This window comes from Parasteatoda tepidariorum, chromosome 9 (genome assembly GCF_043381705.1).
Source record: "Parasteatoda tepidariorum isolate YZ-2023 chromosome 9, CAS_Ptep_4.0, whole genome shotgun sequence".
Lineage (NCBI taxonomy): Eukaryota > Metazoa > Arthropoda > Arachnida > Araneae > Theridiidae > Parasteatoda > Parasteatoda tepidariorum.
This window is the reverse complement of record NC_092212.1, coordinates 16345748-16357927: the sequence shown is the minus strand read 5'-3', so window position 1 is coordinate 16357927 and position 12180 is coordinate 16345748. Positions and strand designations below refer to the sequence as shown.

The 12180-nt window shown below is 28.7% G+C and overlaps 1 protein-coding gene across 2 annotated transcripts; it reads right to left on the bottom strand.

The window, feature by feature from the left end:
- Nucleotides 1-65: 65 nt before the first annotated feature.
- On the bottom strand, nucleotides 66-10670 carry LOC107457295 (fructose-bisphosphate aldolase). 2 transcript variants are annotated; one of them, XM_043044593.2, is made up of 7 exons: nucleotides 10264-10670; nucleotides 8242-8365; nucleotides 6397-6663; nucleotides 4089-4249; nucleotides 2387-2645; nucleotides 2111-2310; nucleotides 66-775 (listed from the first exon to the last, which is right to left on the bottom strand). In XM_043044593.2, exons 2-7 carry the CDS (start codon nucleotides 8348-8350, stop codon nucleotides 680-682), a joined length of 1092 nt encoding a protein of 363 aa, XP_042900527.1. In that variant the 5' UTR covers nucleotides 8351-8365; nucleotides 10264-10670; the 3' UTR covers nucleotides 66-679. The 2 variants fall into 2 exon arrangements, with proteins under 2 accessions (XP_042900527.1, XP_042900531.1); XM_043044597.2 differs by having other exon boundaries at nucleotides 66-336; nucleotides 10264-10631.
- Between the last annotated feature and the right edge of the window lie 1510 nt (nucleotides 10671-12180).

Here is a 12180-nt window from a genome sequence, read left to right as displayed (position 1 = left end):
TTAAATGTTGTTCAAAAAGTTTAAACTATCAAGAACAAACGATTGTTAGAATAAAGACACTGTGCTTCTCCGGCAAAACAATTTTATTGTAATAAAATGGTCGAAATAAAACAATTGGCTTTAAAACATTAAACAAAACTTTCTATAGATAAATTTGAAAAGGAAACAACACAGATAAAGTTCTTTGAAATATATTAGATATAACTTGAGATATTGTTGAATTGTAGGAACATAAAACTTCTTTTAGTATGCATGATCTTTAATGAAGAGGGTTTCACCAGCAGCAGCTCCAGCTACTCCACCGCCATATTTTCCAAGAGAGGCTTCACTGTTTGCCTAATTAACGTTATAGCACCAAAAGAGAAGAGTACAAAGATACATAAAAAAACACATTAGAAATAAAACGGGACAAAACACCACAAATAGATTTTTAGGATTAGTTTAAAACTAGCTATAGGAACTATAGCGACAGTAATAAAAAATTTAGCACCATGAAAACAATTAAGGCAAGAGAGTGGCTTTAAATAAAGGGAAAAGGATTAGTAGATCGGAATGGGTTAATAAATTTAGAATTTTAAGGATTAGTTTATAACTCATAAAGAGAGAGAGCAGTTATAAATTTAGCACCATATAAAATGCACAAATAAAAACATGGCACGAGTGCAGGAGGAATAAGGGGTTAGTAAGAATGAGTTGGGACAAAATTGGAACTTCGGGAAGCCAGGCTTTCAATTGATCCAGGAGTGTATTTACCCTGACATGCAAGTCCATTAGCCTAAAAGGAAAATTTGTTTTAAAGCAGCTACATCTACAAGCAAAAAAAGTGCAATGAAGGCTCTACACTTACCATGACACCTAAGCTACCATGCAATATTATACTAATATTTAGATTAAAAGTTTCTACAGTTGAAAAATTTGACACAATCATTCATTAAGACTTCTAATCAACATGCAAAAATTAAGCCATGTTCCACAACCTTGTAAGCAGCCATAAAAATAGAAAAATGTCAAACAGTTCAAATTTAATATTAAAACACATGAAATTAAGAAAAAATATCTAACCATCTTTCAATTTAAGAATTTTTTAAAGATGAATTTAAAAAAACATTCAAACTAGTATTTTATCAATAAAATGCATTCAAGGTTATTTTCCTTTAACATATTGTATGTTCAGTCAGATAAGCAGCTTTTTTCATACTTAAAACTATTAGTGCCAAAACACTTGAAGGATATATTAATTTTAGGATATAATAATTAGGAAGCTATATATTAATTTTATGGTTAGAACTATGCCAAAACTAATTTTACTTTTTCCTCTAACCATCACAATTAATTTTAGCAGACTTTCCATCCCTGTGGCAGAATTTTTTCGGGCTGTCTGCGACTAATCTCTCTAGCATTATAATCTTTCTGCAAGATACTGTTAATAATAACAAATATATATGCTACTAATTTAAAGTAACAAAAGAGTCAACTTCAAAAGAGAGAAAAAAAACTTTTCGGAAAAAATGTAATTTTTAAAATTGAATAAGTAATATTTTTTATTCTCTTATTACGAGCTATATTCTCGCATTTTGTAGAGAGAAAATACATTATTTCCTTTTTCTTTCTTTATCAAATTAAAAAAAAAAAAGAAATTAAAAATAGTGAAATCCATAGCAGTAACTAACGAAAAAAAGAAAGATCAAGGACGAAATCACGCCAAATCGAACTCCTTAAAAAGGGGGGTTACAAATGTGTGTCTTCATTTCAAGATTCAGCTGTTGTAATAAATAATATCAGATTAAAAATATTGGATTTTAAAAACTATGTGGAAATGAATAACAATAACTGCAGAAAAGAAAACCAAACTTTTTACATCATTATTCTCAAATGAAAATAGAAAAATGACAAGCCTTTTTTTCCCCCCACTCTGATGTGCAAGAATGGCATAAAACTTTGAATATAATTCTGAAAAAAAAATTAGAAGCTTTTGAAAATTTCTGCTGAAAAGAAAACCAAAATGTTTTATTTCCCAAATGAAAAATCTTTCTGAAAGAACTCAGTAACATTCTGTGACAATGTCGCCGTGTTGCCACGGGGCTTTCAATTAATAAAAATTTAATCATACCTTTGCTCTCTTGAGGAATTCATCTTGACCAGCCTTAATAGAGTCTTTCTTTCCAGCCCAAGCCTTTAAAGCACTGGCTTGAAGAGCTCGGCCATAGCTAAATGTAAGAGCCCATGGTTTCTTTCCAGGGTATTTATTTAGGGCATCCAAATGAATAGAGGCTTCTTCCTCAGATTGTCCACCAGACAAGAAGGTTATTCCTGTAATATGCAAATTTGATTCAATTTACTCGTTCAACAATTATTTCTAAATCACTAGGTAGGTCACAAAACTAACCTGGAACAGCAGCAGGTACAGTCCTTTGCAAAGCTGTTACTGTGGCCTTGGCAATGTCTTGGGGAGTGTATTTCTTTGAGCAACTCTGACCAGGGGTAACCATGTTAGGTTTCAAGAGTGTGCCTTCTAAGTATATGTGGTGATCACTTAGAGCTTTGTAAACAGCAGCCAAGACTTTCTCAGTGACTTTTTGGCAACGCTCCAGATCATGATCACCATCGGGCAAGATTTCTGGTTCAACAATAGGTACAATTCCAGCCTGCAATTTCAAAACAATTGTTAATCTGATGTTAGTCTTTCACTTTAAACAGTGTTTTATCACTTATTCTGTTTTAACACACTGACTGCCATACGCGTTTACAACAAAAATCTCCTTCAAGCCAGGAGTACAGCTGTAAAAAGCATATTCTCCCAACTACTCCCACCAATATTTTAATAATGAGAGTGGTCATCAGAATAAAATCTCGCTCCGTTTCCACAGTATATCTGTTAATTTGTTTTCGTTGCTTCGAATCAATTGCTCATCTCGCCACTTTACTTAACCAGATTGAATCTTTGAAAGGTAAATAGGAGTATAACTGAAAATCTTTATCCTAATTTGGTGAAATTTCGAAAGGAAAAATGGAAAACTTATTTTTTAGCGAGTCAAATAGCAGTGACAGGAAAGCTTTTAAGAGGCTCAATTTTTTTAATAAATCATTCTTGTATTACTTTCATAACAATCCAATAGTTTAGTTACTTCCTGTGAAATATCTTTTCAAATACATAAAAATATCCTTCGCAAGTAGTGAAATAAGCGTCAACCCAATACAGGTGATGTGGCCTGATCATAAACTTTGCTGTCACCTGAATATGGGTGATGTGGCAGTCAAACTGTTATTTATAAATTGTAACTTATGTGTAACTTATTATATGTGTAATTGTAAATTATGTTAACATACACTAAAAGTGGGTTGTTTAAAAAGTCTCAAGCAGCAGATTGATCAAAAACATTTAATCATGTTTTTATGAATCCTAATATTTATTTAAAGTAATTTTATTATCTTTTTTAATGATCCCATTTAAATTGAAACGCTTCAATTCCACTGCACCGAATTAATATTGACTAAGAATTCACATACTAATTTGAAATTGTAGAAACTCTACTAGGGATATAAATTACAGAATTAAATTCTGGACAAGCTTTATTTTTTTTAATAAACATTTTTCCGTTTATATATTTGAATTTTGAAAACGTGAAATGTAACTAATTTGGAAAATATGAGCTAAGTTTTAAATTATTAAAAAAAATTTTTTTTTAAAAACTTAAAAACTAAGTTATATGTTATCATACAACATCATTATATAAAACATTAGCTGTACACTAAAATTGATACAAAAATTATTATCTAATAGAAAACAACACTACCACAAACTATTCTAGATAGTATATGATTAAAATGAGTAATATGCTTCCTCAACAGCAGATAAAGCCATAAAGCAAAACTAAACAGCAAAATTTTATAGTTAGATTCTGTACAATAAACCAAAAGGTGGCCAACTCAAGTTAATCTTCAATTAGTGAAATAAAACTGATCCTTTATTTTAATATATTCTATAAGAGTAAAGAGTAATAAGCTTTTAAGCTTATTACTCTCATATGACACAGGTTGTAAAACACAGAAAATTTGAAGATAAATAACCATAAAATTTAAAGCCCAACCTTTTGACACTCAGTGGCATAACGAGCGAGTACATTGGCATTCTCCAAAATAGATAAAGGAGAAGGAGTATGATCTCTAATTTTTAAGACACATCTCCATTTAGCGAAGCGGCATCCCATTTTGTAATATTCTTGGCACCTGGTGCTCAAGTCATCAAGACCTAAATAGAAAAAAAAAATATTTAAAAAATTGTGAAACACATACAAATCTTTAACAAAGTGAAGTAATACAGACTTTTGGTTTTCATTTTTAAAGGATTTTGCTTTAGTGCTATTCATCAACATTTAAAAAATAGACTATATAGATTAAGCACTTTAGATTATTTTGATCTCTTAAACATTTCAAAGAGGCAGTATGTGAAAAAATATTTAATACAAATTATGCTGAAAATATTTAATACAAATAATATAATACAAATTATATTATTTTTCTATTATGACTTTAGTTTAGGTAAGTCATAAATAGTTACTGTAATAAATGCAACAATATTCACAAAAGCCCTATTATAAATTTTGAAAAAATAACAATTTGAAATAAAATATCTGCAGCTTTCCTTTTCTTGGCAACACCATGCCTGTAGTACAGGAGGAGTTAAAACTCAAGGGGTCAACACTAAAAATCTAAATTTTTCCAAAACTTAAAAAATTCTAACAATATTTATTACTCCAAAATTAGATGTTATATTCTTTAATAAGTTATGCAATCAAGTGAATGGTTTCTTTGATAATTTTTTTTATTCGCTGAAAGCAAGCAAAAAGTTTAAAAAAATAGTAAAATAAGGAAAATTGACGTAGTTCTATTTTTAAATACTGAAGAAAAAAAAGACTTGTAATAAAAAAAATTAAATAAATAGGAAAAAGTTTAAACATAATCCATTTTTATGTATGGCTAACCAAAAAGTTTCACAGTGACTGCTTGAAGCCAACCTAGCTTCAGATTGATAGGTACCAGCTTGTCAGGGAAGTAAAGGCAGCCCGTGAGTGCTGACCATATTGCCACAATCTAGCAGTTTGTCATGAAGTCGTGGAGACTTAACCTCCAAGACCACTCTTTCCCCACAAAGGGCTGCTATGGGAATGCTTAACCAAAACAGTACATTTTTCTTATCAAATATTTGTTAACGCTAATATTGATTTTTAATAGACAAATGCAATAAAAGAAATTTTGAAAACATTTCAGAGAAAAATTAACAGAAAAAAAATCCTTAACTTATAATATNGTACAGGAGGAGTTAAAACTCAAGGGGTCAACACTAAAAATCTAAATTTTTCCAAAACTTAAAAAATTCTAACAATATTTATTACTCCAAAATTAGATGTCTATATTCTTTAATAAGTTGTGCAATCAAGTGAATTGCTTCTTTGATAATTTTTTTAATTCGCTGAAAGCAAGCAAAAAGTTTAAAAAAATAGTAAAATAAGGAAAATTGACGTAGTTCTATTTTTAAATACTGAAGAAAAAAAAGACTTGTAATAAAAAAAATTAAATAAATAGGAAAAAGTTTAAACTTAATCCATTTTTATGTATGGCTAACCAAAAAGTTTCACAATGACTGCTTGAAGCCAACCTAGCTTCAGATTGATCTGACCATATTGCCACAATCTAGCAGTTTGTCATGAAGTCGTGGAGACTTAACCTACAAGACCACTCTTTCAAAGGGCTGCTATGGGAATGCTTAACCAAAATAGTACATTTTTCTTATCAAATATTTGTTAACGCCAATATTGATATTTAATAGACAAATGTAATAAAAGAAATTTTAAAAAAACATTTTAGAGAAAAATTAACAGAAAAAAATTCTTAACTTATAATATAGCATACATATATATAGATACAGTATTTAGAAAAATAAAGCAAAACTTTACGGAATCGTTAAATTTTTAACCTTATTGTGAAGAGTTTTTTTTTTTTAATAATAGAACAATTTTGGTAGCATAAAGTATGAGTAGGGCATCATTATGTACAGTAGTGCCATCTATGTTCTGTGAATTAAAATACCTTCAAAAATATTGGCAGGACTGGTGGGAAAGTCTCCCATTAGACAGAAGTGTTTCTGTCAAAAGATTTTTTTGAAATTTGCTTGGGACGTATGTGTCCCGTTAGGTGTGAAAAAGTTAAGGAAAAGGGAAAAAATACGATTGTCAAAAGAGTTTGCAAAAATTACAGGGTTAACATGACATCTCTAATGTCAGAAAGCTAAGTCATTAGAAAACTATATACATAATAGAAAACCACTTTCTAGCACATTAAAGTATTAAAATATAAATAAAACTCACGAAAGGGAATTAATAAAAAAAATTTCATTACCTTGAGTAGTAGATTCTCCATCTGATCCCATAAGATCAATGACACCTTTGTCAACCTTAATACCAGGAATGATTCCTCTATTTTGGAGGAGGGTAACGAAATTGGTACCATCATCTGTCTTCTGGAACAGAGTTTCGTGGAAGAGGATCACACCACTAATGTAGCTTTCCATGATCTTGTCAGAGGTAAACAATAATTGTCTGTAAACTCTCCTATTTTCTTCAGTGTTTTCAACACCAATATTTGCAAATCTCTTACCCACAGTGGCTAAATAAGAAAAATATTACAAATATATCTAGTTTTATTTGCAATAGTTTTCAAAAATATACGTTTCAAAGAATCGCATCCGAAAGTGAGTTTACCAGAAGGGTCCCTCTTCTATGGACACTCCAACAACCAAAAAATTAAAACTTTTCTTATTTTAAAAAACAAACGTTTTTCTAACTCTTTCAACTTGTTAAAACAAAAAGCATGCAGAGATGATCTTCCATTTTACTGCTAATTTTAGCCTTTTATCAGATTATCATTTTTGTTAGATTTCAATCAGGTTTCCGCTACAATATGAAACTATCAAACGAAATTTCACAAAAGCTCAAAAATTTTTTTTATTTTTCTCACATCTTGCATAAAAAAAGTACCATACCCTGCATGAAATTTCAGATTTGAGATAAAATTGTCACAACCTAAACGGATCATTAAGTGATTATTCAAAAGCGCCTTTCCAAGTTTCTGTGTCAGATATATTATATACATAAAAATATAATAGAATGCAATTTAAAATTTCCCGTTTATAATGTAGCATTAAAAAACTATGAAAACCTGCAGAAAAAAAAATGGTTTTAAATCATGTCATATCCAAAGTTTTTTTTGAAGAGTAGTGATTTAATATTTAATGTAGAAAAAAAAAATTATAATTTTGCAGTATGTTTACATTAAAATTTTTTAAACTGAACTCAAACAAAAAATGTTTGCCATTCCGAAATGGAAAAACATTTCTTTACTACTAGATCCCATTTTTCATGTGAAAGTCAAAACATTAATTACTAAACACTTAAGAGCAGTTTTTTTTTTTTTTTTTGGAACACTGAAACTTAAACATTTTCCTTGATTTCTTTAACATAAGGGAAAAGGGATAACAAAAGAAAGGTAAATTGTATTTGATCATATTTCTTCAAACTGATTAAATTTGAGAATATTGAACCTTATTTTTATTCAGGATTTTGTTTTAATTAGTTTATTTAAAAAATAGATATTATAAAAACTTAGTTCTTGCATTTTATTATCGGAAAAGGAAAGTTAAATAAAAAGCCCAGTTAAACATGTTACTTATTTAAAAATTAGTAAAATAGATCAATGCACCATTTTATAAAAGGTGGTGTAACTAGAATTGTATTAAAAGTTCATTGTATAGTTCTCATATCAATGTTCTGTTCCCATTATCTGTACTTTATCTGTGAAAATTCATTATTGGCTGCACACAATTTCATTTCAGCGAGTTGTATGAATTACAATTAGATATGCATAAACTCATTGTGTTTGAAACACACTACTGTATGCAGTAGATTTGTAGAACTCAAGAATCGATTGTTCACAATCAGAAATAAAACAATGCTTTTTTAAAATCAAAAATATAAAAAAAAACTAATTTTCTCTCATTGACTTACAAGATTTCTTAATTGATTCCTAATTTTATTTATTAAAAATTCATGAATTTAAGAGTCAAGATATATTCACTAAATTAATACTATTTAAGAATATGATATTAAATTAATGTAACTACTAAAAAATTGTAGAAAAAAATTACAAAATTGATAGAGAAATTAAATTTAAAATTAATTTACTAACCTGTACTTTCATCAGCAGCCAGAATTCCTTTACCAGGAGCAACAATAGCTTCAGCAGTTGCTCGCAAACCATTTTGCTGTTCTTCGGTTAGGTAGCTGAAATGAGCCATGGTTTTGTAGGTGATCTGCAAATATAAATATCTTAAATGTCTAGATAATGTTGTAAATGTCTAGAAAAAATANTACAATTAGATATGCATAAACTCATTGTGTTTGAAACACACTACTGTATGCAGTAGTAGATTTGTAGAACTCAAGAATTGATTGTTCACAATCAGAAATAAAACAATGCTTTTTTTAAAACCAAAAATATAAAAAAAAACTAATTTTCTTTCATTGACTTACAAGATTTCTTAATTGATTCCTAATTTTATTTATTAAAAATTCATGAATTTAAGAGTCAAGATATATTCACTATGCGGTTAGATATAATACTATTTAAGAATATGATATTAAATTAATATAATTACTAAAATTGTAGAAAAAAAAATTACAAAATTGATAGAGAAATTAAATTTAAAATTAATACTAACCTGTACTTTCATCAGCAGCCAGAATTCCTTTACCAGGAGCAACAATAGCTTCAGCAGTTGCTCGCAAACCATTTTGCTGTTCTTCGGTTAGGTAGCTGAAATGAGCCATGGTTTTGTTGGTGATCTGCAAATATAAATATCTTAAATGTCTAGAAAAAATAAACTCCACATCACAAGATTTAAGAATTCTGAGAATATAAAAGAATTCTAATTGAAGTATAATTATCTTTACTAGAATTATAAAATTCTAATATCAAATCAATTAGTACTAGTAAAAAATTTACTTATAGTCTTGCTCTACAAAGACTTGTTATCCTTGGGGCACTTGCCAAAGATTTGACAAGGTCATTAAGGTTATCAGTGTCATTTTGTTTAGCATATTCATTACAAAGATGGATCTTCACAAATACAATAGTTTCCTGCTCTTTCTTAATATAGCATCAAAAAAATTGTAAAATTATTTCACTAATCTACAATGTCTTCTAAAATTGAACCATAGTAATTTCAAAACATGATTTTGGCTGCATGATGGATAATAACTTATTCTATGCAGAAACTTACATTTCTAACAAAATCACTCATTTTGACTATACAAACCTTCTTTTGATTGCTTAATATGTATTTAAACTATTTTTTTTTAAAAAAAAGGAAGAAAGTCTTAAATAATCCTAGCAAAATTTCATAGAACTTAAGGCTTAGGTATACTTTTTTAAAAAGACTAAATTTTATATTGCATGCAAATTGTTTACTAATATAAAAACTTCATAATCATAAACAAGAACTAAAAAATGAACAATACAATAAAAAAAACTGTAATACAATAAATTTAAACATTGGGAAATAATTAGATAAGTTTCATACACGTAGTAACGCTTTTTCAAATTCGGCTTTAAAATAAGGAATATGCATACAAACTAAGGTCAAACTTATTAAAAAACAAAACATATTGAAGTCACTCAATTGCAGTAAAATGCCATCATTAAAAGCGGAAAGTATAGTTTATGAAGAACATCCTAATTTGAACAAGAATTTACAGAGGAAAAAAAAAAGAGAGTTAAAATACAAAACTTTATAGTTTGTTATTTACTTCATGATGCATAAAATTGAATAGATTGCAAAGAAAAGGGGGTTTCAACTAATTACATATAGAGTCATGACTTGGAAAAATATGAAGTAAATAAACCGCAAGTTGCAGAAATAGCAAAGATTAAGAAATAGCAATTGGATTAATATTCTTACAGTTTATAAATATAATTCAATGCTATTTGAGTTTTAAAAGTATAAAATAAGGGTGCAGCATTTACCACCTCGTTTTAATTAAAAATGATGCAAAATCAGGAAGTGTTGCGTCGACCTATAATTTCAAAGCTACATACTTAAAAAATTGAACTCTAAAATTTTACATGATATAAAATATTCATTAAAATTCTACAAGATAAGAAATTAAGAATCCATTGACTTTAATTTTTGCTCAATTCGCTTGTACTTACCTATTTACCGGCAGAGAAATTAGGAACCACTCCGACAGATGTCAAACTCTGGAACAACAGGGTAAATGAAGGTCACCTACGCGGCATTTAAACCCACCGCAGTGACAGAGCAGCCTCTTTTCTGATTGGTTGACAAAAGTCCTCTCCTTATTCTTTTTCTCTAGACGTAATATTTATTATTGCACAATCAAATTTGAAATTTGATCTACTTGAGAACAATACAATGTTTTTTCGTAAAATCTAAAATTATGGAAGTGTTTCTTAATATTAATTTCATTTATCGTTAAAATACTAAAAAATTCTTTTTTATTTTTATTTATTTATCTTGTTGTGTGGAATTTGAGCTTGGAGGGAAATTCAAGTTTTGACCTCTGACTGTCAGATGAGATAACGTGAAGAAAAGGGGTGCAAGGTTGAATAAAAGAGGGATTGGTGGAAGACATAAATTATTCTGATAATTTGGAAAACTTTTTGATGAGTAGAAACAAAGAATTTTGAAAGTCAGGCTTATAAAATGTCAAGTCTACTTCGAACAACTTAATTAATATTAATTGCTAGATAAATTAACTTTATTATTTTATACTTAGATTAACCATTAAAATAGCATTTCAAAACAAGTGTTACCACAGCTAAAATATTAAATTTTTTGAAAACAATGTAGCTTAAATCAGAAAACGAAAAAAATTATTTTTCAATGTTTTGTAATATGAATGACGAGGAGTGCAACATTATCGTTTTCACATTTCGCTTTGGTGTCAAAATTCAAAGTTTAATTACTACAAAAAATAAATATTCAAAAAATTTATAAAAATATTAATAAAAAAAATAAGTTTCTTAAAATTTGATTTTTCGGGAACTATTCGATCGATTCCGCTCAAATTTTGTAGTTTGACATGTAAAATTGCATTCTTTAAACTGATGCAAAAAATTTTTATATCTTACAATTCAAAACTACTCATAAATAAAATAACTTTCAAAAAATATATTTGCTTAAAGTTATTTTTTGCCAGGAATTGTCTTTTGATAAACGAATTTCATAATTGAGTTGGAAAATTTTTCAATGCACAAAGAAAGTTTTCGCGATATGGCGGAATACGCAAAAAGTAAAATTAATATTAAGAGATAAAAACTTCAGAGTGCAATATTTCGCCGATTTCGGCTACCCTGGATAATTTTGGAGTCAGAAATTCGAATGTGTCAAAAAAGGTATGTTTATCAAGTGAAAGTACGTTTTTGTATCTGATTTCGTAACTTAAAATATCGTCTACACTAATTATTTATCATATTAGAACTAATTATTTATCCCTTAAAATTGAGTCCCAGAACGTGAAGATCCGATCATTAGATCAAAAGTTATTAAGGGTGGTCGGTTTTTGATTTTGCTCACTATACATACAATGTATGTAGGTGTGTATCTACCGAAAGTTGCAATATGTACTTGTACGCGGGTATGTACATTACATACAATGCGTACAAAAAATGTATATAGATTTTATGTACATACTACTCTACTTACAAGCAATGTATGTTCGAGTTTATTTATGTGGAATTTAAGTTTGTGTTTATCTACATACAATGTGGAAACGTACAGTGCGCACAATTAATAAATAAAATAAAATAAACCACCCTGAATAACTTTTGGTTTAATGATCGGATTTTCACTTACTGGATTTTCACGTTCGAGAGGGTGACTTCAAATATGCTAACGTCAGCAGACGATATTTTTAGTTATGTAATCAGACGCAAATGCAAACTTTATCTGAATAAGCATACCTTTTTTTCGACAGATTCTTACTTTCAAAATATAGGGAATAGTCACAATCTTAGAAACATGATCCTAATAGTTTGATCAGATTAGGAGAGCGGTCTAAAAAATTTTTAAAAAGTAGTATTTTTAAACTTCGATTTCTCAGGAAC